This window comes from Bubalus kerabau, chromosome 4 (assembly GCF_029407905.1).
Source record: "Bubalus kerabau isolate K-KA32 ecotype Philippines breed swamp buffalo chromosome 4, PCC_UOA_SB_1v2, whole genome shotgun sequence".
Taxonomy (NCBI): Eukaryota; Metazoa; Chordata; class Mammalia; order Artiodactyla; family Bovidae; genus Bubalus; species Bubalus kerabau.
Window position 1 is genome coordinate 157,531,373 of NC_073627.1, and position 27,090 is coordinate 157,558,462.

Sequence of the window (27,090 nt, forward strand, 5' to 3'; positions counted from 1 at the left end):
TTGGTCATAGTTCCTACAAAGGGCAGTAGAGATTAAATCTAGCCAACTTTCTCTAGTCTTTGCCCAAATTTTAGGACTTTGTTTCATCCTTAGTGGACTTAGAATATTATTGGATGGTGTATTAGTCACCTTGGCCTGCCATAATAAAATACCACAGACTGGTGGAGGGGGAGGCTTAAACAACAAAAGTTTATTTCTTACAGTTCTGGAAGCTTAGGAAGTCCAAGATCAAGGTGCCAGTAAAGTAGGTTTCATTCTGAGGCCTGTTCTCTTGGCTTGTCGGTGGCTGCCATCTCTGTGTGCTCACATGACCTCTTTGTAACCTAGGGGTTGGTGGTGGTGGGGAGGCAGGGAACAAGAGCTCTCTTGTCTTTTTTTATTAGGTCACTAATCTTCTTGAGCCAGGACTCCACCCTTATGACCTCATTCCATCTTGTTGTTATTCAGTCATTCAGTCCAACTCTTTGCGGCCCCATGGACTACAGCATGCCATGGTATGCTGTAGGCTTCCCTGTCCTTTACCATCTCCTGGAGTTGCTTAAACTCATGTCCATTGAGTCAGTGATGCCATCCAGTCATCTCGTCCTCTGTCTTCCCCTTTTCCTCCTGCCTTCTATCTTTCCCACCATCAAGGTCTTTTCTAATGAGTCTGTTCTTCCCATCAGGTGGCCAAAACATTGGAGCTTCAGCTTCAGCATCAGTCCTTCCAATGAATATTCAGGACTTATTTTCTTTAGGATTGACTGGCTTGATCTCCTTGCAGTCCCAGGGACTCTCAAGAGTCTTCCCCAACACCACAGTTCAAAAGCATCAATTCTTCAGTGCTCAGCCTTCTTTATGGTCCAGCTCTCACATGCATACATGACTACTGGAAAAACCATGGCTTTGACTAGATGGACCTTTGCTGGCAAAGTAATACACTGTTTAGGTTTGTCATAACTTTTCTGCTTTTTAATACACTGTTTAGGTTTGTCATAACTTTTCTTCCAAGGAGGAAGCATCTTTTAATTTCATGGCTGCAGTCACCATCGGCAGTGATTTTGGAGCCCCCCAAAATCAAATCTGTCACTGTTTGCATTGTTTCTCCATCTGTATGCCATGAAGTGATGGACTGGATGCCATGATCTTCATTTTTTGAATGTTGAGTTTTAAGTCAGCTTTTTCACTTTGCTCTTTCACCTTCATTAAGAGGCTCTTTAGTTCCTCTTCAATTTCTGCCATAAGGGTGGAACCACCTGTGTTTCTGAGGTTATTGATATTTCTCCTGGCAATGTTGATTCCAGCTTGTGGTTCTCCATCCAGCCCAGCATTTCTCATGATGTACTCTGCAAATAAGTTAAATGAACAGGGTGACAGTATACAGCCTTGACGACTCCTTTCCCAATTTTGAACCAGTCCATTTGTTGTTCCATGTTCAGTTCTAACTGTTGTTTCTTGACCTGTTTTCTCATTCAATCTTAATTACTTCCTTAAAAGCTTATCTCCAAATACAGTTACTGTGAGGGTTAGGGTTGCAACAAATAAGTTTTTTTAGGGGGATGGGTTGAATCCAAACATTTAGTCCCCTAACAGATGGATTTTTAAGGTGGATATTAAATGTACTTATTACAGTCTTCTGGTGGTTTAGTCAGTGTTATTGTTTTGGGAATTGTGCTGATTATTTCCTCTGTGTTCTTTTATAGTGTTGAAATCCTGCTATTTTATTTAGTTCTGTCTGTGGGTCTTTGCTTAGCCCAAGAGGAATTTCCATCGTATTTGAATTTTGCTATTTTATTTGACCATTTTTACTTTCATGCAGCTTTTGATGTACTGATTATTTTATCACATATGATACTCATTCTGTGCATGGTAGGCAGTTTTATGTCTATATCAAAAGACATTGATTCGTTAAATTTTGCTGAGGGCCCACAATGTGAGGGTCTCTGGGCTGCTTGTTGTCCTACAGCCATGCATCTGCACCCTGTCTAGCAGAACAATGGGAAGAAAATTTGATCCATACTGAGTAGAGCTGGGGGCAGTTTCTAATAAAAGTTGATGCAGCAGAGGCTTGTTATGTTGTCATATATAACCAGTTATGGACATTCCTGAGCAGTTTTAAGCTGGAAGGTGCTAGTCTCTGCGTTTCTACTAATAAGCTGTGCCCGGACATCTTTCTCCTGGAAGTGTTTGCTTACTTAGGACTGTCAGTCAGGTGCTCCAGCGCAACATCAGCATCCGGTCTCCCTGAGGCGTGACCATTTTAAAGCTCCATATTATTGCTACAGTTACTTTTCAGACACACATTCTTAGCAGATCAACAGTGGGCACTATTTCAGTGCCCTGGTTAGAGTGAGAGCAGGGCACCTGTGTGGGGGTGGGGGACTGGGGACCCTAGGTTTGAAAGAAAGGGGGAGTGGGGAGCAGACAGCTCCTAGGCTGCTCTGCCCGAGGACCTTTCCCTGCTGACAGTTAGATTGCTGATTGACGAGTAATTCGAGCAGGGGCACTAGAGGCTGTCGCTAGGTCTGAAAGAAGTGGGCTAAGTAGAGCAGAGAGCAGCCTGGGCATGGAGTCAGACCTGGGTTTAAATCCTGGTTCTGCTACTTACTATTTGTGTGACCACAGGCAAGTTACTGAGCCTCATTTTTCTGATCTGGGAAACAGGAATAATAATTGGTTAGTGGGGATGTATAGCCCACTTCAGAAGACTGTTGGGAATCCATAGGGGACCTTTGGGGTACGCTGTCTCATACCAGAATCCTTTTATAGCCCATCAGGATGCAACCACGTGTCCAAGGGAGGCCTGCTGTTCTACAAAATTAGGCAAAGTAAATTGGTAACTTTCGATTTACTTAGCTAGTAATTAAATAACAGTCTAGTTAATAGGCTATTAATGGTCCCCAGGTGTTGGTAATTCTGAATATTTGCTTTTGAGAGAGTTGTATAATTTCTTCTGGTACTTTCAGTTTTTTTGTTTTAGCAGTGTAACAAATGATGCTCTCAGGGGCTATTTTGGGGAGGATTAAATGATATAGTGCATATTATGCAGTTAGTATAATGTCATGCCTACAGTATAGCCTCAATAATAGTTATCTGCTATTGTTATTACTGCTCTTATTAGAGACCAAACTGGCCACACTTAGGTTAAGATCCTTTATGAATTTAGATCCCCACCAGCTCACCACCACCTGGTGGCAGTTAGTGGTACTGCACACTTTGTGAGGTGGAATTATTAAAGTGCTTGGAACTAATTGCCTGTAGTTTCAATTCCACTGAGTATCACAGGGACTTTGTTAGGCAGAGTGTGGCCTATTTGCTTGGGAGCTGCAATTCATATATCACTAAACAATGAAGGGACATATTTTTCACCTCCACAATTGACACAGATTTTTAAAAAATGTTAACAGCAGAAGTCAATGATGTGGGAATATCAGTTGGTATACCATTTCTGAAGGACAGATAGTGATGGAACAAGTCTTGAGTGTTTTTTATCTTTTTTGGCAACTGTTCCTCTCCTGGGAATTTATCTTGAAAAAATAATCAAGGATAGAAAAAGAGGTTTATTTAGAAAGAAAATGTATATTGTGTATAAGATATTATTATCTTTAATAGAATGAAATAGCAAACAATCCCTTTTTCATTTGGGAATCAGATTCCGAATCCTCATAGCAGTGATTCTTAAAAAGAGTGGGGCATGGGGGAAGGTAGACATCTGGGGGCAGAAGAGTTGGGGTGGGCTTCATATAGTGTGGTGTGTAGGTTAAGAACATTTGGGATACCTATTAATTTCATAATAAAAACTATAGAACATAAACCATAGAACATAAAATTGAACACAGACATCTTGGTAGATAGAGATACTATAGGAAGAGATATATTGTAAGGAGTGCGTGTTAATAAATTTCAGTTTGGGAACGCTACTTTATAGGAAATAAGAGTATTGATGAAGGGGAAAATTAATTTTGGACCTCTGGGGGAGACAGGGTCTGAATTGGATGGATCATCATAGGAATATTAGAGCCACGTGGCTGAAGCATAGGCCTAGTAATTTAGGGGTTCAGGACTTGTCTCCAAAGATAAATTCTCCTCCCATGGACAGAGGAGCTTGGCAAGCTACAGTCCATGGGATGCAGAGTCGGACACGACTTAGCAGCTAAACAACAACATTTCTGTTTGCCCAAGACCTCAGGGCCAAACCGCCTCTGGCTTGTCTAAAGCTCTAGATTTTTGATGTGGATGTGTTCATAATGAATGTGAGGGCAGGCACCTTGTATCTGGAGACACTGATCACACTGACCTTAACTTTTGGGAGGAAGTGGTACATGGTGGGAAACCCAGACCAGGTTCTATTGCCCTCATGTTAAGCCCACGTTTCCTTGGCTTCTATTTAAAGGTTCTCTGATCTGGCCAGGTCCCCTCCACACTCAGGTCTCACAGATTTCAGTTACTTACAACTGCAACTGGGACTTCCCTGGTGGTCCAGCGTTAAGAATCTGTCTTGCGATGCAGGGAATGCGGGTTCAATCCCTAGTCTGGGAACTAAGATCTCACGTGCCTCAAAGCAACTAAGCCCGCATACCACAACTAGAGAGTCTGCAACGAAAGATCCTGTTTGACGCAATGGGGATTCCCTAAACCGCAACTAAGACCCAACACAGCCAAATAAATATTAAAAAATAAAAACTACAGTAACCCCTCCCCAGGCACAGTGTGTGAAGAGCTGACTTGTATAATGGTGTGAATTTAAGTCAGTGTTTTAAAACTTACAAGCCACAGTCTTTCTCCTCCACCCTAACTGTGGAACTTTTCAAATATGAAGATCAAGAGAATAATTTGATGAATCTTAGTGTACCCATCACTCTTATTCAGATGTCCCATTTTTGGCCAGTGGGGCTCGTTTCAAGTTAGTTTCTATTTCTTTTCGTAGCAGGTTGGTCAGTTTTAAATGGACTGCATCATCAGTATCTTGAAACTTGTCTGTTATTCTGAAAACTCAGAGGCTTGAAGAACATAAAGAGAACGGGGCGTATCAGCCCTTTCCACAAAGAGGACAATGCGCCGCTTGCTTTATTGCTGCATTCTCTGTTGCTTAGTGACATTCTTGCCATGATGAATCTGAGAGATTAATTTTGTAGGAAGTTTTCTGTGAATAAAAGATGTGGGAGAGTATGTGGTCATAGAACACATAGGTTCAGTGGAATAAGACATTTATTAAGCATCTGTTGTGTGAAAGATGCTGGCTCAGCACTGGGGAGGATGGCAAGATGACCTAGGGAGTCATAGTTGAGTAAGAGATAATTGTGAAATGATACTAAGACTACCAGGTGATTCGAACTCACAGAGGCAGAGAGTAGAACAGTGCATACCAGGGACTGGAGTTGAGAGTGGGGAAGATGGGGAGATGTTGATTAAGGGGCTACAAGGTGCAGTTATGTGGGATGAATCAATCTGGAGATCTAAGGTACAGGAATGAGACTATAGCTAATAATGCTGTATTGAATATTGGAAACATGATGAGAGACTAGATTTTAGGTGCTCTCATCACACACATAGAAGGTAACTATGTGAGGAGATATGTTATTTAGCTTGATTGTAGTAATCATTTTCACTATGTTTGTTACATATATATAATTTTTTTTAAATATAAAAAGGTATAGCATGTTTTTACGTTTATTAAAAATATAAAAATCTATGGTTCAGTTCAGTCACTCAGTCGTGTCCGACTCTTTGCGACCCCATGAACCGCAGCACGCCAGGCCTCCCTGTCCATCACCAACTCCTGGAGTTCACTCAGACTCATGTCCACAGAGTCAGTGATGCCATCCAGCCATCTCATCCTCTGTCGTCCCCTTCTCCTCCTGCCCTCAATCTTTCCCAGCATCAGAGTCTTTTCCAATGAGTCAACTCTTCGCATCAGGTGGCCAAAGTATTGGAGTTTCAGCTTCAACATCAGACCTTCCAATGAACACCCAGGACTGATCTCCTTTGGGATGGACTGGTTGGATCTCCTTGCTGTCCAAGGGACTCTCAAGAGTCTTCTCCAACACCACAGTTCAAAAGCATCAATTCTTCAGCGCTCAGCTTTTTTTATAGTCCAACTCTCACATCCATACATGACCACTGGGAAAACCATAGCCTTGACTAGACGGACCTTTGTTGGCAAAGTAATGTCTCTGCTTTTTAATATGCTAATCTATGGTATATAGATTCTAATAATGATGAGGGCATGTGTGCTAAGTTGTGTCCGACTCTTTGTGACCTGATGGACTGTAGTCTGCCAGGCTCCTCTGTCTGTGGGATTCTCCAGGCAAGACTATTGGAGTGGGTTGTCATGCCCTCCTCCAGAGGATCTTCCTGACCGAGGAATTGAACTTGCATCTCTACGTCTCCTGCATTGGCAGGTGGGTTCTTTACCGCTAGCACCAATGTCATGCGGCATGGCCAAAAATAAATAAAATAAAAATTCATTAATTAGTAAAGGATATAGACTGTGCTATACCTATAAAATGGACTATCCTTTGGCAATAACAAAGAATGAAGTATTGATATGCACCACAATGTACACAGACCTTGAAAACATTATGCAAAGTGAAAGAAGCAAGTCACAGATTATTCCATTTGTATGAAATATCCAGGGGGAAAAAAAAAGAGGGGCATTGGACTCAATCTTTGAAGCATTCAGGCCCTTACACCTCTGAAATTATATTAATTATTTACATGGAACTGTACACTTTTAAAAGTGGCCCTTATAGCTTAAGGATCACAGACTCCAAGTCCTCATTTTAAAGATAAAGAAACTGAGGTTCCTCTAAGAGCATGGACCTATCTGCAGCCACAAACATAGTGATGGAAATGTCAGATCTTCTGGGGTGATTTTGGATGATTCTACAACCTTGGTAGTATTTATATTATCTGTTATATTAGGTCACTCAGTGCCTTCTCTTTTATCTTCAGCTGTAACAAAACTTTGAGAGACCTGTGTAGTTCAAAAGGTGCCTACCATGAATTTGAGGAATTATCAGTTCCTTAATGTTTCAGTTCAGTTCAGTTCAGTCGCTCAGTCATGTCCAACTCTTTGCGACCCCATGAACCACAACACGCCAGGCCTCCCTGTCCACCACCAACTCCCAGAGTTTACCCAAACCCATGTCCATCAAGTCGGTGATGCCATCCAGCCATCTCATCCTCTGTCATCCCCTTCTCCTCCTGCCCCCAATCCCTCCCAGCATCAGAGTCTTTTCCAATGAGTCAACTCTTGGCATGAGGTGGCCCAAGTATTGGAGTTTCAGCTTTAGCATCAGTCCTTCCAATGAACACCCAGGACTGGTCTCCTTTGGGATGGACTGGTTGGATCTCCTTGCAGTCCAAGGGACTCTCAAGAGTCTTCTCCAACACCACAGTTCAAAAGCATCAATTCTTTGGCCCTCAGCTTTCTTCACAGTCCAATTCTCACATCCATACATGACCACTGGTAAAACCATAGCCTTGACTAGATGGACCTTTGTCAGCAAAGTAATGTCTCTGCTTTTGAATATGCTATCTAGGTTGGTCATAAACTTTCCTTCCAAGGAGTAAGCATCTTTTAATTTCATGGCTGCAGTCACCATCTGCAGTGATTTTGGAGCCCCAAAAAATAAAGTCAGCCACTGTTTCCACTGTTTCCCCATCTATTTCCCATGAAGTCATGGGACTGGATGCCATGATCTTCATTTTCTGAATGTTGAGCTTTAAGCCACCTTTTTCACTCTCCACTTTCACCTTCATCAAGAGGGCTTTTAGTTCCTCTTCACTTTCTGCCATAAGGGTGGTGTCATCTGCATATCTGAGGTGATTGATATTTCTCCTGGCAATCTTGATTCCAGCTTGTGCTTCTTCCAGCCCAGCGTTTCTCATGATGTACTCTGCATATAAGTTAAATAAACAGGGTGACAATATACAGCCTTGACGGACTCCTTTTTCTATTTGGAACCAGTCTCTTGTTCCATGTCCAGTTCTAACTGTTGCTTCCTGACCTGCATATAGGTTTCTCAAGAGGCAGGTCAGGTGGTCTGGTATTTCAGAATTTTCCACAGTTTGTTGTGATCCACACAGTGGAAGGCTTTGGCATAGTCAATAAAGCAGAAATACATGTTTTTCTGGAACTCTCTTGCTTTTTCCATGATCCAGCGGATGTTGGCAATTTGATCTCTGGTTTCTCTGCCTTTTCTTAAACCAGCTTGAACATCTGGAAGTTCATGGTTCACGTATTGCTGAAGTCTGGTTTGGAGAATTTTGAGCATTATTTACTAGTGTGTGAGATGAGTGCAATTGTGCACTAATTTGAGCATTCTTTGGCATTGCCTTTCTTTGGGATTGGAATGAAAACTGCCCTTTTCCAGTCCTGTGGCCACTGCTGAGTTTTCCAAATGTGCTGGCATATTGAGTGCAGCACTTTCACAGCATCATCTTTCAGGATTTGAAATAGCTCAAGTGGAATTCCATCACCTCCATTAGCTTTGTTCATAGTGATTCTTTCTAAGGCCCACTTGACTTCACATCCCAGGATGTCTGTCTTTAGGTGAGTGATAGAAACAAATTAACACAATAGAGTTCCACATAGATGTTCAGCTTTTCTTTTTTTTGGCTGTTCTGTACCACATAGGGCCTTCCTCAGTGGCTCAACGGTAAAAAAAATCCACCTGCAATGCTGGAGACACAGGAGATGTGGGAGACACAGGAGATGCGGGTTCGATCCCTGGGTTTGGAAGATCCCCTGGAGGAGGGCATGGCAACCCACTCCAGTATTCTTGTCTGGAGAATCCTGTGGACAGAGGAGCCTGGTGGGCTAACGCCCATGGGATCGAAAAGAGTTGGGCATGACTGAAGCGACTGAACACACATGTATGCACCACATAATCAGGCTTCACTGGTGGTTCAGAGGAAAAGAACCTGCCTGCCTAGTGGGATGTGTGGGTTTGACCCCTGGGCAGGGAAAATCCCCTGGAGAAGGAGATGGCAATCCACTTCAGTATTCTTGCCTGGAGAATCCCAGGGACAGAGAAGCCTGGTGGGCTACAGTCCATGGGATGGAAAAGAGTCAGACACGACTAAACACAATAACCAGGTAACCACAAAATAGCCAAGAAGTGTAGCGAAGGTTCTACTGGAGTGGGTAGCCATTCCCTTCTCCAGGGGATCCCCCCGACCTAGGGATTGACTCGTTTTTCCTGCATTGCAGGCAGATAGATTCTTTACCATCTGAGGCACCAGGGAACCCCCACTTGAAAATCTGTTCTTAAGTTAAAACCCCATTCCTGGTAAACTTCTGAATATTTTCTTGAGAATATCACAACTCAATATTAAAGAGGGGAGGAAAGTACCGTATTTCAGACAAGGGAATCAAGTCAGGGATGGAGCTTGAGTGATTAGCTGATGCCTTTATAGCTGGAGTTGATAATGATTATTTCAAACTTCCTGTTCCAGGATAGCTAACAGCCAGGAGAAACACAGTGGAAAATGCAAAACAACGAAATCATAAAACCTGCCAAATACTTCTCAGAATTGGAAAAGAGCATCCTGCTGGCGTTAGTAGAAAAGTACAAGTATGTGCTGGAATGTAAGAAAAGTGATGCGCGAACTATTGCCCTCAAGCAGCGCACCTGGCAGGCGCTTGCCCACGAGTACAACTCCCAGCCCAGCGTGTCGCTGCGGGATTTCAAACAGCTGAAGAAGTGCTGGGAGAACATCAAGGCTCGGACCAAAAAGATTATGGCCCACGAGAGGAGAGAGAAAGTGAAGCGCAGCGTCAGCCCGCTTCTGAGCACCCACGTCCTGGGAAAGGAGAAGATTGCCAGCATGCTGCCGGAGCAACTGTACTTCCTGCAGAGCCCTCCCGAGGAGGAGCCCGAGTACCACGCTGAGGCCGCTGCCCAAGGTATCGTGCGTGCCGCCCGCTTGCACCTTCCCCTCGGGTAGCCGTTTGACATTGCAGTGTTCAAGTCCTTCATTTCCACGGAGCTTAGAAAAAAAAAAAATAATAACTTTCCTATCAGACTTAACTTTCTTAGTTCAGAATTTCTGGATTAGATAGGACATTAAAGTCTGTTGTCCATAAAAACAGAAGCTCTTCTCTCCTTGTGCTATCTCTTAAAGAAGTCTCAGTAATCACTATTATCACCTAAGAGGGGAAAATAAGGGGCTGCATCAATATAGTTATGAATGAAGTACCTTAGTTGCTTATCTCTATCTTATATATTAAATAGACTTTGAGGATTTATATTCATTTCAGTCAATCATATTTTTTATCTTTCAAAAGTAGTTTTTGAGGACTGTTGTGTGCAAAGCACCACATTAAGTTCCTCAAAAGGCCACGTTAAGAAAGTGAACTATTTCAAAGTTACCAAAAGTACAGAGGCTGATATACCAAACACCCATTTAGCAGTCACCCAAGTTAAAAACTAGCATTTCTACCTATTATAATATTGTGATCTATAGTTTTGGTTTGTGTACTCCAGGAAACATGAGAAATTCTGGAAAAATTCATTTTTGAAAAGAGAAAAATATGACATACATAATTCTTAGGGAAGTAAAAGAATGTCATATAATTAAGACTGTAACAGTAGTGGGTCATGGCTTTAAAAAGTTGGAATTAAGGGGCTATTGAAATTTCTCCAGGCAAGGGGAGGGTGAGAATGCATATAGACAAAGTATCAGTAATTTCTGCCTCTTTTAAGATAGGAAAGATCAGTTTATGTAAAGATTCATGGAAGTTTGCAGAAAATGTACCTTGATGCAGAGGAAGATTTCTGGGAAAGCCAGAAGGCTGCTCAAAAGGCCCTCCAAGGACCCAGACAGCAAGGATTTGCCTGGAAAAATCCAACTCCTGGCTTGCAGGATGAGAAATTCACTTATTAGTGTCCTGAGAGTAAATTGAAGCTCTGAGAGACTGGTTAATTAAAAGTCACAGGAAACTGTTTAAAACCAAGAATGTTATTCATGTAGAGTGGAAAAGATAATAACATGTTTCTGATTAGCACTTTTTTTTCCCTGTCGGCAGATCATCCTGGGAAGCTTAATTATGATCAAATGTTTGTTTTCTGATCATTTGGCCAAGGTTAAATCTAGGAAGCCAGTTGAATGTCAGGCAACTCATGTGTTGTTTCTCAGGGTAGGATCTCTGTGTTTAAGTTGATTCTTGAGTTCCCCAGCTGGGGAAGCTTCCAGTGTTAATGTGGACACTGCCAGCTATCTCTCCTCCATCCTCATTGCTGCTTCTATGCTAAAGTGGGGTCCGCTGCTAATTGACAGTGTCCTTGCCTTGGAGATGTTTACAGCTTCAGCCAGTTCCTGTCCATTATGCTGGCCTTGGGTGATTCTGTGTCTGTGAGGCAGTGGAAGGAATGGTGCTGGGGGAGGTGAATCAGCAGGGCTGCTTTTCAAATTGCTTATATTCCCTGAGAGATGTTGCTGAGGAAGATGCTGGTGTGGACTGCGTGCAGTTCACTTTGCAAATCTCCAGTCTGGATGGTTGTGTATTGATTTCATCAGCTTATTCTAAGGGGACAGTCTTATTTCCCCATTTTCAAACTCTTGAGTAGGAACTAGAAAGTCTGTTCTTAGAGATTTTTTTCCTCTTGCTTTTTAGAGGAAAGGATATAACTTATTTACTCATAAACACAATTTCTAAATTTTCAACAAGAAGGGAATAAATGTGGATTGTCCGTGTCCTTCCTGTAGTGACGTTTGCTAGAGACTCACTTGTAAAGAGATTTACTTTAAATTGGCTGTGTGTACATATATGGTGCATGAGACTTTTTGCTGATGGTTCTTAAGGTACAGCCATATGCTGTCTGGTTCCTGTTTCCAGGTCAGATCTGGAGGGTGATGGAGAAGTGTGTTGCTTTGTCAGTTGGGAACTGGGTCCACAGTAATTTGTATTCTCTAGTAGTTAAGGTACTGAAACTCTTTCCATACATTAAAACAGCTTTGAGGTTACCTTACCCATTTTGCATTTCAACTTACTTTTAAGAAAGAGAAAGAAAGCTGGAATTGTTAATCATTGTTTCCGGGTCTCACTGGGGAAAAGGTTGAGAACCTGCTATAGAGTTATGGCTCTTCTTCTATCGTGTGTCTTTTGGCCCGTGGACTCTGTGTGTGTGTGTGTTTAGTTAGTATCTCTGCTAACTTTGTCTCCTGTCTCTCTGTCTCTACTGTGCTGTCCAGTATAGCAGCCACAAGCCATGTGAGGCTGGTAAGCACTTGAAATGTAGGGAGACTGAATTGAGAGGTGCTATAAATGTATGCACTATATCTCAGAGATTTAGTACCAAAAAACAATGTAAAGTCTTACTCATAACATTTATATTGATTGAATGTTGAAATAATACTTTAGATCTGTTGGATTAAAAATATGTTACTAAAATTAATTTCGCCTCTTTTTACTTCTTTAATGGGGTTATGAGAAGAAATTTTAATGGCATACGTACCTCATATTTCTGTCGGACAGCACTGTCCTAACACCTTATACAGTGCCTGTGACAGAATTAGTTGCTCAAAGATTTGTTGGAGTTTAAACAAAGGAGCCTAACTAACACATTCCCCTAGAGGCCTCCCACCAACTATTTCTTATGTGAGATGTCTTCAACTGTGTCATCTTGATCACCGTCCCTTGCATGTTCTTAGCTTTGTTAATAACTTTCATGAAATGTATATCTGAATGCACTGGTCTTAAAACTTAGGAACGTAGTTGTAAAAAACGGGTATTTTCTCCTTAAATATAATAAAGGAATTTATACCCTGTAGATTTATGATATGTGATAATTTGGCTTCGATACTTAACTTCCATAATCTTTGGGGAACAGGTTTACAAACAAACTAGGGGAGTCGACAAAATTTGCTGGAGGTGATCAGTTCAGTTCAGTCGCTCAGTCGTGTCCAACTCTTTATGACCCCATGAATCGCAGCATGCCAGGCCTCCCTGTCCATCACCAACTCCCGGAGTTCACTGAGACTCACGTCCATCGAGTCAGTGATGGCATCCAGCCATCTCATCCTCTGTCGTCCCCTTCTCCTCCTGCCCCCAATCCCTCCCGGCATCAGAGTCTTTTCCAATGAGTCAACTCTTCGCATGAGGTGGCCAAAGTACTGGAGTTTCAGCTTTAGCATCATTCCTTCCAAAGAAATCCCAGGGCTGATCCCTTTCAGAATGGACTGGTTGTATCTCCTTGCAGTCCAAGGGACTCTCAAGAGTCTTCTCCAACACCACAGTTCAAAAGCATTAATTCTTCAGCTCTCAGCTTTCTTCACAGTCCAACTCTCACCCATACATGACCACTGGAAAAACCATAGCCTTGACTAGACAGACCTTTGTTGGCAAAGTAATGAAGGTAGAATGGCCAAATGTCAGATGCATGTAGGAAAACTAAGCTTTCAGGTAGGACTCGAGTATCTTGAGAGAACTTACATTTAATTCATATGCTGTTAGTTCTCTACTATACAGCTATACTCCAGTAATGCAGACATAGGCATGCCAACCTATCAAACATTTCTTAATAAATTCCAGTATTAGTCTTTTTAGTTTAATCCTGTTCTTTTGGGGTAGGAACTCCAGTACAGAGGACTGATTTTTATTTCTAGTCATGACACATTAGATATATAAAGGGCTGGAAAAGTCCTTTTTTGTGTATGTATTACTTATACAAAAATCAGCATTATTGTTTTCCTTTTTTTTAATCCCCATTCATCACTTTCACTCTTTTCTCCTGAACCCTAATCATTCTAACGTATTGTATATTCTCTCATGTGTTTTTGAAAGCATGCATTGGTGGTGTGTGTGTATATTTTATTTTTTGCAAATATTAAAAATTTACATAGATTAAAAATCATGCTATAGATGCCATTCCTTTTTCTCTTACCTCTTTTCACTTAGAATGTTTTAAAGATCTATCCCCACCACAGTGAGTAAATCTAACTTGTTTCTTTTAGTTGATGTATGATATTCTGTAGTGTATATCCTCGGCATCTTATTTATCCATATTCCCTGTCAGTCCTGTTTCCATTTTTTCTGCTGAGAAGGGCTGAGTTTTAGCCTGTACATAGTTTCCTTCCTATCCTTTGACTGCCTTCATTGGTTTTCCTGATGAAATTAAACTTACTCAAATTGCCCAAGTGGAAGAACACCCCTTGACTGTGTTCTCTGCTCCCAGGAAACACTTTAGGCCTTCTTACCCGTTTTGCACACGATCGAGTTGTTTTCTACTTCAGGTGGCTTTGTTTTACCTGGGAGAGAGATTACATGTTGTGTGTTTGGAGCAGGTTGCCATTCCCAGGAGAGTCTTTTTCCAATTAAGAGGAGACTCTCCCCATCTGAACACTAGCTTCCAATCATTGGAGCTAATATTTGTGTGAAAGTTAATTAACTACTCCATCGGGCTTCTCTAGTTTTAAGCAACAGCTTCTAGCCGAGTCTTGAGAGATCTGGCTTTTTAAATTTAAAATATGCACACTTTTAAACTAAAAAAAAAATTAATTTTAAAGTAGACTCATTTATCTGTTCCCAGACATAAACATACTGTGTTCATGTTCATAAGTCAAGAGAGAAATTTGGAGGTCAAAATTTGAAATATACACCCATAGCCTTAATAATCAATGGTTTTGTAGTGGATACAACCTGAAGACTGCATTTCAAGATATGTAAGTAATCAGCTGAGCAGGTGATATAATGAGAGGGTGGGTGTTGTAATAGTTGAGCTTGTGTTTTAGAGTCAGGCAGACCTGGATTGGAGTCCTGGTTCTTTCAACTAGCCAAGTGACTTGAGCTTATTGTGTTTGGTTTTCTATAATAGTACCTCCCTCAAGGACTTCCCCGGAGAAGGCGATGGCATCCCTCTCCAGTACTCTTGCCTGGAAAATCCCTTGGACTGAGGAGCCTGGTAGGCTGCAGTCCATGGGGTTGCTGAGAGTCGGACATGACTGAGCAACTTACCTTTCACTTTTCACTTTCATCCATTGGAGAAGGAAATGGCAACCCACTCCAGTGTTCTTGCCTGGAGAATCCCAGGGACGGGGGAGCCTGGTGGGCTGCCGTCTATGGGGTCACACAGAGTCGGACACGACTGAAGTGACTTAGCAGCAGCAGCAGCAGCAGCAGGGACTTCCCTCGTGGTCCACTGGTTAAGACTCCATCTTCCAGTGCAGGGGCACAGGTTCGATCCATGGTCGGGAAGCTAAGGTCCCACATGCCATGGGGTGTGACCAAAAATGAAATAAAAAATAAAAACACCTCTCTCCGAGGGTTGTTGTAAGGATTGAATGAGATAATGCTGCAAAGCACTAGCCTAGTGCCTGGTTAGCTGCTCAGAAAATGGTATTGCTGTCATCATCATCATCATCAAAAGGCCCCTAAAGCCAAGACTTATTGAGATAAAAATAAGCATTTAGAAATTGGGAGAGATGAGTAGCATTGTCAGGGCATGGACTTTTTAAAAGCTCAGAGGAGTATCCAGAACTGTCCTCTGGAATGAAATCAAAGAGAGAAGAGGCTAAAGCTACCAAAAAATGTCTAATGTGTCCAGTCTTCTTTGAAGACAGTTTCAGATCTGAGACTCGAAAGGAAACGGATGAGGTAATCCTCTTTGATTTTATCCCATCTGAGGGACCCCATTCTCGGTGCTCAGCCGTTCCCACTCCTTTGTCCTGCGCCTTGGCTCTGCACTCAGAATGCTATTCTTTCTTCACAGTTGTGCCATGTTGAGAGCGATGTGACCCTCTGCAGCCAATTCATCCCGCACACATTTCTTACAAGCCCAGCAGTGTGTCAGGCCCTGAGCTGGGTCCTCCAGGAGGATGAATTAGAGGCAGTGTCTGTCTTCAAAGTGCTCAGAGACCTGAAGGGGAGGTAGTTAAACCGCCAGTTTTAACAAGTGCTCTGCCAGAGGTAGGCTCCGGAGGCAGTGGGAGCGTGAGGGAAGGACATCTAATTGAGGCTGTAGCCGCTGGAGTTGGGAAGACTCCTAGGGAGACATTTTCATTATCTCTGGATGACGCAGGAGTCCTTTTAACCTTCCCTTTCAAAAGTAAGATTTTTTTTACCTTTTCTTTAAGCTTAATTAGGGACTAGTTATGGTTGTTACCTAACCCCTTCGAGTGAAATCACCTAAACAGCAGCCATTTTCCTTTTATTAACAGAGTGTTATGAGTTAGGTTTCCCCCAGTAGCCATTAACATTCCCAGCATCCCATCTTCTGGAATAATGGAGTGGACGTACTAATGTAATCAACTCTGTTAATAAATTGATGTTATTTTTCTCCAAGGAGAGGACTCTCATTACCGGAAATATAAAGCATCCCAAGAAAGCATTGGAGTCAGAGCTAGAATCCAGTCCTACCACATGGAATCATGGGCTAGTGGTTTCCTTATGGAAACTCCCTAACCGATACTCATATCATTGACCTATAAAAATACTAGGGCAAACATGGCACCACCGAATGTGGCAACCTTTTGTATCCATAAGCTCTGTTCCCTTCTGTTCAAAGCTTCAGCGCTAGGCATCCGCTAGGTACCAAGCAAAATAATTGGTGCCCAAGGATAAAGGAAATGAATAAGTCACAGTCCTCAGACAATACTAGGATGTGTTAAGTTCTATAACAGAAGAGAAAAGGAGAGGGCTGAGGTTTCACAGAGCAAGTAGCATTGATCCTGAATGAAGTAGGGGTTAGGGAGGAGGTTGGAAGGGAAACTGGAGTAAGAATGTGTGTTTGAGTGAGGGGCTGGGGACAATTAGTGAGCCCAACTGTAGGCTGAAGGAGCAGTGAGACAGCATTATGGGAGAAAATAAAGATTGTGGTAGAATTGGAGGATACCTGGGATTTTGAAGAGTAAGTCAAGGAAGATAAAGGAAGGTTGGAATTAGATTATGAGGGTTACTTAGGGTGGATGGAAAACAGAGCCAGAGATAGGAACCCCAGGGAAACATTTAAGTGTGATCCAGAAAAGAGAAGAAAGAGCAATCAGAAAGGAAACTTAGGAGAAAGCAATGGTTCAGAAGCTAATAGGGGAAAACAAATGTCAAGAAGGATTGTCAAGTGCTAGGGAGAAGTTTCATAAGAGGGACGTCAGAAATTGTCTGTAGGATATGAATATTGGCCCCCAGATGGCAGCGCTAGAGGGAACAGCCAAATGTAGGAGACTGAAGAAAAGTCTGAGGAAGTTAAGCCAGGGAATGTAGGCTCATCTTTCTAGGAAGAACCTTTGTGAGATGCCTATCCAGGGTAAGGGGTAAGACCTGTGAACAGGACCCCCAACAATGGTGCCCTTGTGGAGATTGAACTTCAGTGTTCATGGCTGAATGAGAATCAGAGAGGGAGATCAGACCAAGGGAGAACTTCTTAATCTGCAAACCGACCACTGGCTTCGTACTGTGGTCTTCTGCTCACTGGGGGTTGTGCACATTTCATTTTAGAACTTACATCCACATACCCAGGTCTCCAGTCCTTGATAAGCACAGTCTCTGACCACTTTTCTCATAGTTCGCAGTGTCGGAAATGACATGATGAAACCTATTATTGTTACTTTCTTAAGGGAAAATTGCTTTCGATGTATGGTTCTTTTTTTTTTTAAAGTCAGGAGTGACAGGGGTACCTGTGGACCTGCAGACCAGAGCAGATGCTGTCTCAAGTCATCCTGCCATGGGGGACCCTGTCATTTGAAATAGGATTGATTTACTCTCTGCCTGTAAGATCTTTGAACATATGTTTTCTGCTACTGTTTTTCAGAATCATTTGCTGTTTCAAATAGAGAACTGTGCGATGATGAGAAAGAGTTCATACATTTTCCAGTATGTGAGGGGACCTCTCAACCTGAACCCTCGTGTTCAGCTGTCAGAATAACAGCCAATAAAAACTACAGGAGCAAAACCTCTCAGGAAGGTGCTTTAAAAAAGATGCATGAGGAAGAACACCATCAACAAATGTCCATCTTACAACTGCAGCTGATACAAATGAATGAGGTGCATGTGGCCAAAATCCAGCAGATAGAGCGAGAGTGTGAGATGGCAGAGGAGGAACACAGGATAAAAATGGAAGTTCTCAATAAAAAGAAGATGTATTGGGAAAGAAAACTGCAAACTTTTACCAAGGAGTGGCCTGTTTCCTCATTTAACCGGCCCTTTCCCAATTCACCCTAAAAGACTGTGGGGGTGGCCCCCTTGTAATTAATCTGTGCTGGCAAAGAAAGTCTGGAACACGAACTTGCGGTCAGTAACCTGTAACAGAGCTACGAACTAGGAAAATTAGAGTGGTAGTAGTCACTTAAGAATACATTCAGGTAAACAGCTGCACCCTGTGTACCCCTTCAGTGGTAAAGAAGCTGTTAGAGTCTTCTGAAAATTATCACTTTGAGTGCTATCCTTCTGAATGTAATGTCTTTTAATTAGAATTCATACAAGAACCATGTGTGAGTGTTGTTGTTGTATTTTTTTAATCAAATGCAAGTGTGACTATAAAGGGAGTGTGGCTGGGTTTTGTGGGTCTTTTTTTTTTAAACAGCAGACCTTTTCTATCCAAATGAATGCCCTCCCATTGAAAGCGGCTGTCTTGGGAGGATACACGTTTCTCCAGCGGTGATGCTGTTGCTCAGAGTTTGCTAGAGGTCTTTCGGGAACCTCCACAAGAGCTACAGCACACTTTTCAGTTTTTCTGTGTCATCTTCTGAGTGTGGATTTTCCGTTTTTAAACAGCCCGACATATGGAAGGTTATTTTCTAATGTGGCTCATAGACTGCTTTTTTTCCCCCTTTACTCAAAGAAGAGTTCCAGATAATGTCTCCAACAATGGTAGCTTTGTTGGAACTAAGGATGTGATTACTTTGAGAGAGAAATGTTCGTTTAGAGTTCTACATTCTGTCGTGCTTATTTCTTATTTTATTAAAAGACAAGACTTGCAATTTTATAGTCACACTGTGTATGTTTTTTAAAGGTGCTGCTTCCCCCACTGTGCTCCAGTTTTTGCCTTCCTGCTGTAGGTTCCTCCCAACTTTGTACTACTGAGTTCATGCTTGCCCTTAGTTTTAATCTTTAGCCACCTAAGGAAAGACCCTTCCCTTGCTGTACTCGTGGTGCTGGCTGATAGTTATGCTCCATAAGCATTACACAGTTGGTATTGAGCTTTTTCAGAATCCATTACCAATAGATTTGGAAATATGGATTGATAAATGGATAGTTTGACTGAGCTGTGATATAACTTCTCCTGTAGCCTAGTGTGAAAAACAGCCTTGGGAGCTGGGCATAGCAGTAGTTGGGAGAAGCAAAGTGACACTCAAGTGCCATGGCAGGTCAGCAGAGTCTGAGAATGAAACTTCAAGACTGTGTGTCAGGGAAGGAGGAGTATGTGTGACAGAGGCTATGTAGGTAGCGTAGGACTAGGAGTCAGGGCTTGAATTCTGAGCTTGGCTCTGGCTCAGGTGCTATGTGACCTTGGGTAACTCCATTTAGTCTTTGGCCGTGGTGTTTCCTGTCTCTAAAACAAGGGAGTTGGTCTAGATAATGATCAGACCAACTCCTTGACTATGGTGTGGTCTGCACAGTCTTGGACAACGGCTGCTAACATCATAATTGTCCGTAGGACGTGAGTCAACGGGGAGAGTTTATACAGTGGCTAAGCTTCCTTTCATAATTTTGGAATTTGGCTCTCAGGGTCTGTAAATTCAGTAAAGTACATATGTACTCATATATGCATATGCACTGCATAAAACTTAAATGGATATCAATTTATTATATGCACTGATCATATTTTAAATACCTTAGAGGAACCAGTTATTAAAGGGAACCCATGAAGACTAGTCTTCTTTCAAAGGAAGGATGCTTTTGTAAGGATTTGTGTTCTTAGTTTTTTTTTCCAAATAGACGCTTTAGAGAAGTAGCATCTGGAAAAAGTCTCAAGCTTCATGGGTTTATGGGAGACAAATTAGGCCAGAGAATGGCAGGTCCTCAACACAGATGTGAACTGACAAAAGTTTGATTTGCTTCATCTATTAGTCCACCTGAAAATCTCCTTAACATGCCGATTCTGGCATGGGGCTTGAGACTGCATTTCTTGCAAGTTCCCAGGTTATGCTAGTTCTGCTTGTCTGATCACCATGATTCTGTGCAGCAAGGTTTTAGAGGACCCTGGTCTTAAAAAAAAAAAAAAGCACCACCATTGGGTTAGGTACATTTTTTTATACAGCATTATGCCATATATTATTATTCTTTCAGAATTTGCCACCTAATCACACAAATAACAATGTGGAACAACACAAAAAGAGCTCACACATATAATGGAACTGTAAAAGCATCGAACTAATTCCTAACTGAACAAATAAAGGATAATTAAACCAGCAGGCTAAAGCACGTGTTCTACTGTTAATGGTATTTATGAGATTTATAACAGTTTTCAGCCTTGAGTTGCATTAGAAACAGTGTTTTATAAAAAAATTTGTCTCAACGGGTTCCATTCCCAGGAGATTCAGTTTTCCTGGTTTGAGGCCTGGTCTATATTTTGGGATTTTGCAAAGGATGATGATGCCCAATTGAGACTGAGACCCACTGGTGTAGAGTTCACAAACGTGTATCATTTGGTCCTTAATCCAGTGAAGTTCAGCAGCAGTGAGGAAATGATGCTCAGAAGAAACACTTGCACCAGGCTGAAAGCTAGTGAATGGCAAAACAGGACCTCAGTGCTAGGTCTCTTGACTTGAAAACAAATAGCTCCACCTGCCTGCTCCCACCCCATCCCTCAAAAGCTCTGTCATGGATTTCCTTTATCCTGAGAGCCAGATGACATCTACAGCTTACTCCTAATGTCTCCACTTATGAACAGGTATATCCCGATGCATTCCACTTTTGAGCAGTTCTTTACCTGAGGTGGAAATGCAATAAACATCTCTTGGCAGGTGCTGTAGAGAATTGACAGATGAACACTAATACACCCCCTGCCCTGCTGAATCATGGACATAGCCCAGTAGGAGAGCTTGTACACAGCTGTCGTGTATTTGATCAGTGCACGTCTTCTAGAGCATTTGTAGCTCAGCAGAGAGTGAAGACGGAGAAGGCAATGGTACCCCATTCCAGTACTCTTGCCTGGAAAATCCCATGGATGGAGGAGCCTGGTAGGCTGCAGTCCATGGGGTCACTAAGAGTCGGACACGACTGAGCAACTTCACTTTCACTTTTTCACTTTCATGCATTGGAGAAGGAAATGGCAACCCACTCCAGTGTTCTTGCCTGGAGAATCCCAGGGGCAGGAGAGCCTGGTGGGCTGCCGTCTATGGGGTCACACAGAGTCGGACACGACTGAAGTGACTTAGCAGCAGCAGAGAGTGAAGAAGCTTGAAGGAAGGCCACCTGGAGGAGTTTGCATTTGAGCTAAATCTTTAGAGTTGGTATTTTGGTAGGTGGAGATTCAGAAAGGAGAGCAAATTCACTAGATGTAAGACCCTGATGAAGATTCGTGCAAGGAGATGTGTAATTGGGAGGATGTGGGGTAATTTCCAAATTCGGCAGTAACGTGATCAAAACGGTGCTCCAGGAGGAAGATTAGAAGATGGAACTGAGTTTAGAGAAGACGAGTCCAGAAGACAAGGTAGGAGGGCTTGGCTCTAGTTAGGATGAGATGATAGGAGGACCTAGAGGAGGCTGTAGTGCAAAATGAGGGAGACCGATGTGAAGGGCGGGAGAGGAATCACTCAGGCTTGGCAGATTTCTTTCGTTGAAGCGGATGACTGGGGTTTTGAAGGCGATGCCTGGAAGAATGATGTTGATTGAAACAAAGGAAAGATGCGTCTGGCTGACAATGTCCTAGGGGGAGCCTGGACGCAAACTAGTGCAGTTGCTGCCACTCAGCCTGGAGCACCAGCTCCTCCTCTCACCTCCTCTTTGGCTGTCGCCTCTGTGCTCTGACTTCTGCCACTTCGTCTGCCCGTGCTGCCCCTTGCACCTGTTCAGCTGACGTTTTAACCCCTCCTCGCTGGGTCCTCATCACCACTCATTTGGCGCTGTCTCTGCATCAGTACCTCCACTGCAGCTAGTGGTGTATCAGTCACCGTCTCTTATAAAGGCTTCACACTTGAAAGGTCAGGAAAGACTATCGTTGACCCTTAACAACTGGGGGGCTAAGGGCACCAACACACCCTAGCTGTGGGAAATCCGCCTGTAACTTTACAGTCAGCTCTCTGTATCTGCAATTCTGCATCTGGGGATTCAACCAACTGCAGATGGTGTCGTACTATGGTACCCAAATATTGAAAACAATTTGAGCATAAGTGAACCTGCGCAGTTCAAACCTGTGTTGTTCAAGGGTCAACTGATTTCTTTTATCTTGGGCTTCAGTTCTCTCCTAGCTGGCACCCACAAATTTCAGGGTATTTTTTAAGTGTCCCTTGTTGTGTAAAGATGCACTGACTGGGAGGCTAATTCCCATGTATGCCTATTACAGCCCCTTTACAATAATCAAACATAGAATCCTACCTTATTATGCATTAAAAATTAGGAAATATTTTCGGAACTTTTCAGGGAGAATCTTAAAATACATTGTTTTTATTTTATTTTATTTTTTTAAGACAAGAACCAACAGAAGGAAAGAGGCATGGTGGGGCAGTGTATTTGAGTTGTCAACAGCTTCTGCAGTGTCAGGTCAATTACATCAGCACTTGGTCTGGACCAGGGGAGAGGAATGGTTCTGCCTCCCGGGAATGTCAGAAGGACCTGATAATTATATTTGGCAAAGCCATGAAGAGTGACTCTGTAATGTCATTGCAAAGAATTACTCTCTTAATAGCATCTCTAGATGTCCAAGCTGTTCAAATGCAATAGCACTTCTTTTCTGCTGCAGCTTTCCTTTCCGTTGGGCTGTTTCCCAGCTGGTCCTCTTGTTCTTCCTTGCCCTTTTCTGTCTTCTGCCTTCCCAGCCCTGTTTCTGCAGCCCCTCCTTCTGCACCCACGACAGTCTCTGCTGACCCCTATTTTAGAGTTGGAGTCACCTGAGAATGTGTGTGAGGGAGATACTTGCCAACACCCAGCATATTGAACATGTGGTATCAACAAGGTGAAGTGTGTATAGCCTTAGACTAGCCATAATATCGGCCATCTGCTTCCTTGCGGCATCCGCTACTTCTGTGTTGGTGGAACTCAGATGTCGCGGGAAAGGTCACCGGTGATTCATGACTGCAACAAATTCTTTTCCTAATTGTGCCATATGTTATGCCCTTCAACACAACTTACTAATCTCTGCCTCGGTTTCTCCATCTGTGAAAGTGGTGTAATACTTATCTACCTCCCTTGAATGTTGTAAAGACTAGTCTATGTTAGTAAAGCACTTTTGAAATAAAGAGTGATGTAAAGCGTTTTAACATTATTGTTGTCATTGTGACTTGGATGCAACCCTGTAGAGATGCTGCTCTGTAGGGGAAGAACCCCAAGGGTACCATGCTTTAGGAATACCCACTATAGAAAATTTCCATAACAGATACCAGAGTGATTTTGGGGGGTATATGAAAAATTTCACCAGAGCATTTCTTTAAACAGCGCTTTGGTTCATATAGAATGAGATGTGATTATAGAAGAGTGATTTATGTAAGATTTTTAAAGAACATATCTATTGAACTTCTATTACCTAATATAATAGTAGGGTTTGCAAACTGATTATTAACCTAACAGTGCAGTGTATCATCATTAGGTGGAAAGCTTCTATTTCTACATTCTCCAGATGCCCAGATTTTGTGCGTGAAGGTTTTTTCACTGTTGCCACTGATTAGAGTAGACAGAATGGGGCTCCTGCTACTCCTGAGTGAGAGGATCAACAGCTCCAGTTCCACTTGAAAAATATTCTCACAGCACTGCCAGTGTGGAGGGGAAGACTCACCATGTGTGTTCATCAGAGTAGGGGGTTCTCAAGCCATAAACTTGAGTTCCCTGTCATAACTCCCGGTAACTGTCAAGAGATTTAATTAGGTTCTGGTCTGAGTTTTCTCTTTTATGGGTTTGTTGGGAGAAAAAAATTGCAAACCCTGCTGTTTAAGAAATTGGTTGTTTTTAATCAAAAGGACCTGTTATAATGGAACTACTGTAAGCAGCAGAAGTTAAGGTCCCAGGGAAATCCCTGATGGTCCAGTGGTTAGGATTCTATGCTTCCACTGCCTGGTGCCTAAGTTTGATCCCTAGTAAAGGAACTAAGATCCCACAGGCTGTACAGTGCAGCCAAAAAAAAAAAAAAGGTTCCAGTTCTTTTTTCCGTCATCGTCTGGTTTAGCTTCTAGAACAACCGAGAAGGAAACTCTGCTCTGCTGTGAGGTGCATGTGGTTCTAGATTTTTATCCTTGAACCTCAGAGAGGTTTTGGGTGGGCTAGAGTTATACTTTCTGCAGGAATGGAAAGTGGTCACTATAGTCACTCAGCCTTTGGGAAGTCTGGGGGCACTGCTGGGGTGGCTTGGAGCCCTAAGCTGCAGGGGTAGGAGCTGTCCAGGGGAAGCCCTTCTCAAGGTGTCGGCAGAAGGACGAGAGGGCAAGCCGACCTGGGAAAGCACATTTCAAATGTCAGTGTGATAGCTGCTAATATCTCCTTGGCCAAGGCAAGTCATGTGACTGAGCCAAAAGAGAGGGGGAGGGAAGCAGACGCCTCTTAAGCAGGTGAGGGGGAGGATTCCCTGATGGCTTGGATGGTAAGGAATCTGCCTGCAATGCAGGAGACCCAGGTTTGATCCCTGGGTCAAGAACATCCCCTGGAGAAGGGAATGACAACCCACTCCAGTATTCTTGCCTGGAGAATTCCATGGACAGAGGAGCCTGGTGGGCTAAAGCCCACAGGGTTGCAGAAAGTCAGACACGACTGAGCAACTAAGCATGAAGCTGGTGAGGGGAGGAGGTGAAAAATTGGAATGGTGATCTCATCTACCACAGTGACACAAGTGGGGAGGCTATGAGTGGAATACCAAGGAGTCGAGATTAGATGATAAACAGAACAGAGAATTTAGGGGGGAGATGCATCCCAGTTCCTTCCTCTTTTTCTTTTTTGGAGGGAGAGGCTTTAAAATAGTGATAATAATAGAATACATATCCTAGGGCTGTTGTATTAAATGAGTACTTGTATGTATTTAGAACAAAGCTTGGCACACAGACTCTAAGTTTTAGTTGTTTTTTTTTTTTTTTTTTTTTTCCCTCTCTTAAGGTCATATGGCTTCTAAATGGGGCCAGAGAGATTTGAACCCAAGTGGCCTTGCTCTGGAGCTCATGCTTTTAAGAATCAGAATACAGTGTTTCTATTCAGAGCCTGCATTCAAGTCTTTGCTTTACAAAGAACTTCCCTGGTGGCTCAGATGGTAAAGCATCTGCCTACAATGTGGGAGACCTGGGTTCAATCCCTGGTCGGGAAGATCTCCTAGAGAAGGAAATGGCAACCCACTCCAGTATTCTTGCTTGGAAAATCCCATGGACGGAGGAGCCTGGTAGCTACAGTCCATGGGGGTCACAAAGAGTTCGACACGAGTGAGCAACTCCACTTTCACTTACAGAGAACATGGCCTCCTGAATATTAGACCATCATCTGTAAAAAAAACTACTTTCCAAAATGATTACATGAGAATATAAACATGAAAGGGCCATACAAACTATACAACCCCCTCCCCCCCGCCCAAACCCTGCACCTTTCTTCTGATATTCTGTGTCATAGGACAATCCAAGACTCTCTTCTTCCATCACGAAACTTCATCTTAATTTCTCCCTCCAGCCTTCCCACTCTGTGACAATCCCTGAACACACTCATCACCTCTTGGTTTCAGAGCCAGGCTCTGTGAAATTACTTCTGTTGATCCCTCTACCTGGAATGCTGTCAGCCTTTCTACAGCCTCTCTCCATCACTTGCTAAAGTGTTATCCATCCTTCAAGGTCAAGTGACACCAGGACGCACTCCTGTAACCTGGGCTCTGGACCCACTCATCACTCTCTGGATTAATATAATTCCCTTATGTGTAAAATAAGGGTGTTGGAGGAGAGGATCTCTAAATTCCCTTCCCCTGTTTTAATTCACCTGATTCTGCAGTTAATCTTTTCACTTTACTGTATGTAACACAAGTTTTCAATTTGCCATTCTCCTTAAAAGATAATGTGTATATGTGTGTGCATGCGAAGTTGCTTCAGTCCAACTCTTTGCGATCCTATGGACTGTAGCCTGCTAGGCTCCTCTGTCCATGGGATTCTCCAGGCAAGAATACGGGAGTGGATTGCCATGCCCTCCTCCAGGGGATCTTCCCCAGCCAGGGGGAAGAGATTTCCAATGTGTATGTACATAGTGCCACTTGAGATTTCCAATGTGTACATAGTGAAGTTGCTTAGTCGTGTCTGACTCTTTGCGACCCCATGGTCTGTAGCCTACCAAGCTCCTTGGTCCATGGGATTTTCCAGGCAGGAATACTGGAGTGGGTTGCCATTTCCTTCTCCAGGGGATCTTTCCGACCCAGGGATCAAACCCAGGTCTCCTGCATTGTAGGCAGATGCTTTACTGTCTGAGCTACCAGGAAAGCCTGAAAATGTGTACATAAATGGAATTAAAATAATCCATTGAAGCGGGTCAACTTCAAAGTTGAAAGTGCTATTTGTGAAAGTTATTGAATTAGCATAATGATTATACTTAAACTGTTTCTAAAATAAACCAAATACAAGCAATACAAGAATTTCTATATAAGGTGTACATAAAGGTTGTTGGTTCCCAAAATGTAATTTTCCCAACAAGATGTAATTAGCTGCTGTTTACTTTAGCTCTTTTAAATTGCCCACTTCTATAGATTATAGAATCCTTCTATTTTACAAATTGCCCTGTTCTAAGGCAGTAATATACCCAGAATGTAGATTTTTGTATATGCTTTTAACACGTAATCAGTTGCTTTCAGTAGATGATATCTGTTGTGAACATCCAGGGCTGCCTGGAAACCTACTTCCAAGGATGGAAGTTAGCATTTGTTGAATATCTTTTATGGTCCCTAAGCATGTTCATATATTATTTTATTCTTAAAATACTCTGTAGGAGTAGGAATATTATCCATATTTTAAAGATAATGAAATGAAGCTTAGAGAGGTTAAGTGTCATTCAAAGTCAGATACCAAAAGTTC

General features: G+C 42.6%; 1 protein-coding gene across 7 annotated transcripts in view; it reads left to right on the forward strand.

Moving 5' to 3' along the window:
* Window positions 1-23,332, forward strand: part of MSANTD3 (Myb/SANT DNA binding domain containing 3) — a 37,242-nt gene extending 13,910 nt beyond the window's left edge. For all 7 annotated transcript variants that reach the window (XM_055579159.1, XM_055579166.1, XM_055579165.1 and 4 more), the window contains 2 exons: window positions 9,442-9,892; window positions 17,730-23,332. In XM_055579159.1, the coding sequence (XP_055435134.1) occupies window positions 9,475-9,892; window positions 17,730-18,139 (828 nt within the window). In that variant the 5' untranslated portion in view covers window positions 9,442-9,474 and the 3' untranslated portion in view covers window positions 18,140-23,332. The remainder of the gene's footprint in view (window positions 1-9,441; window positions 9,893-17,729) is intronic.
* Window positions 23,333-27,090: the final 3,758 nt, after the last annotated feature.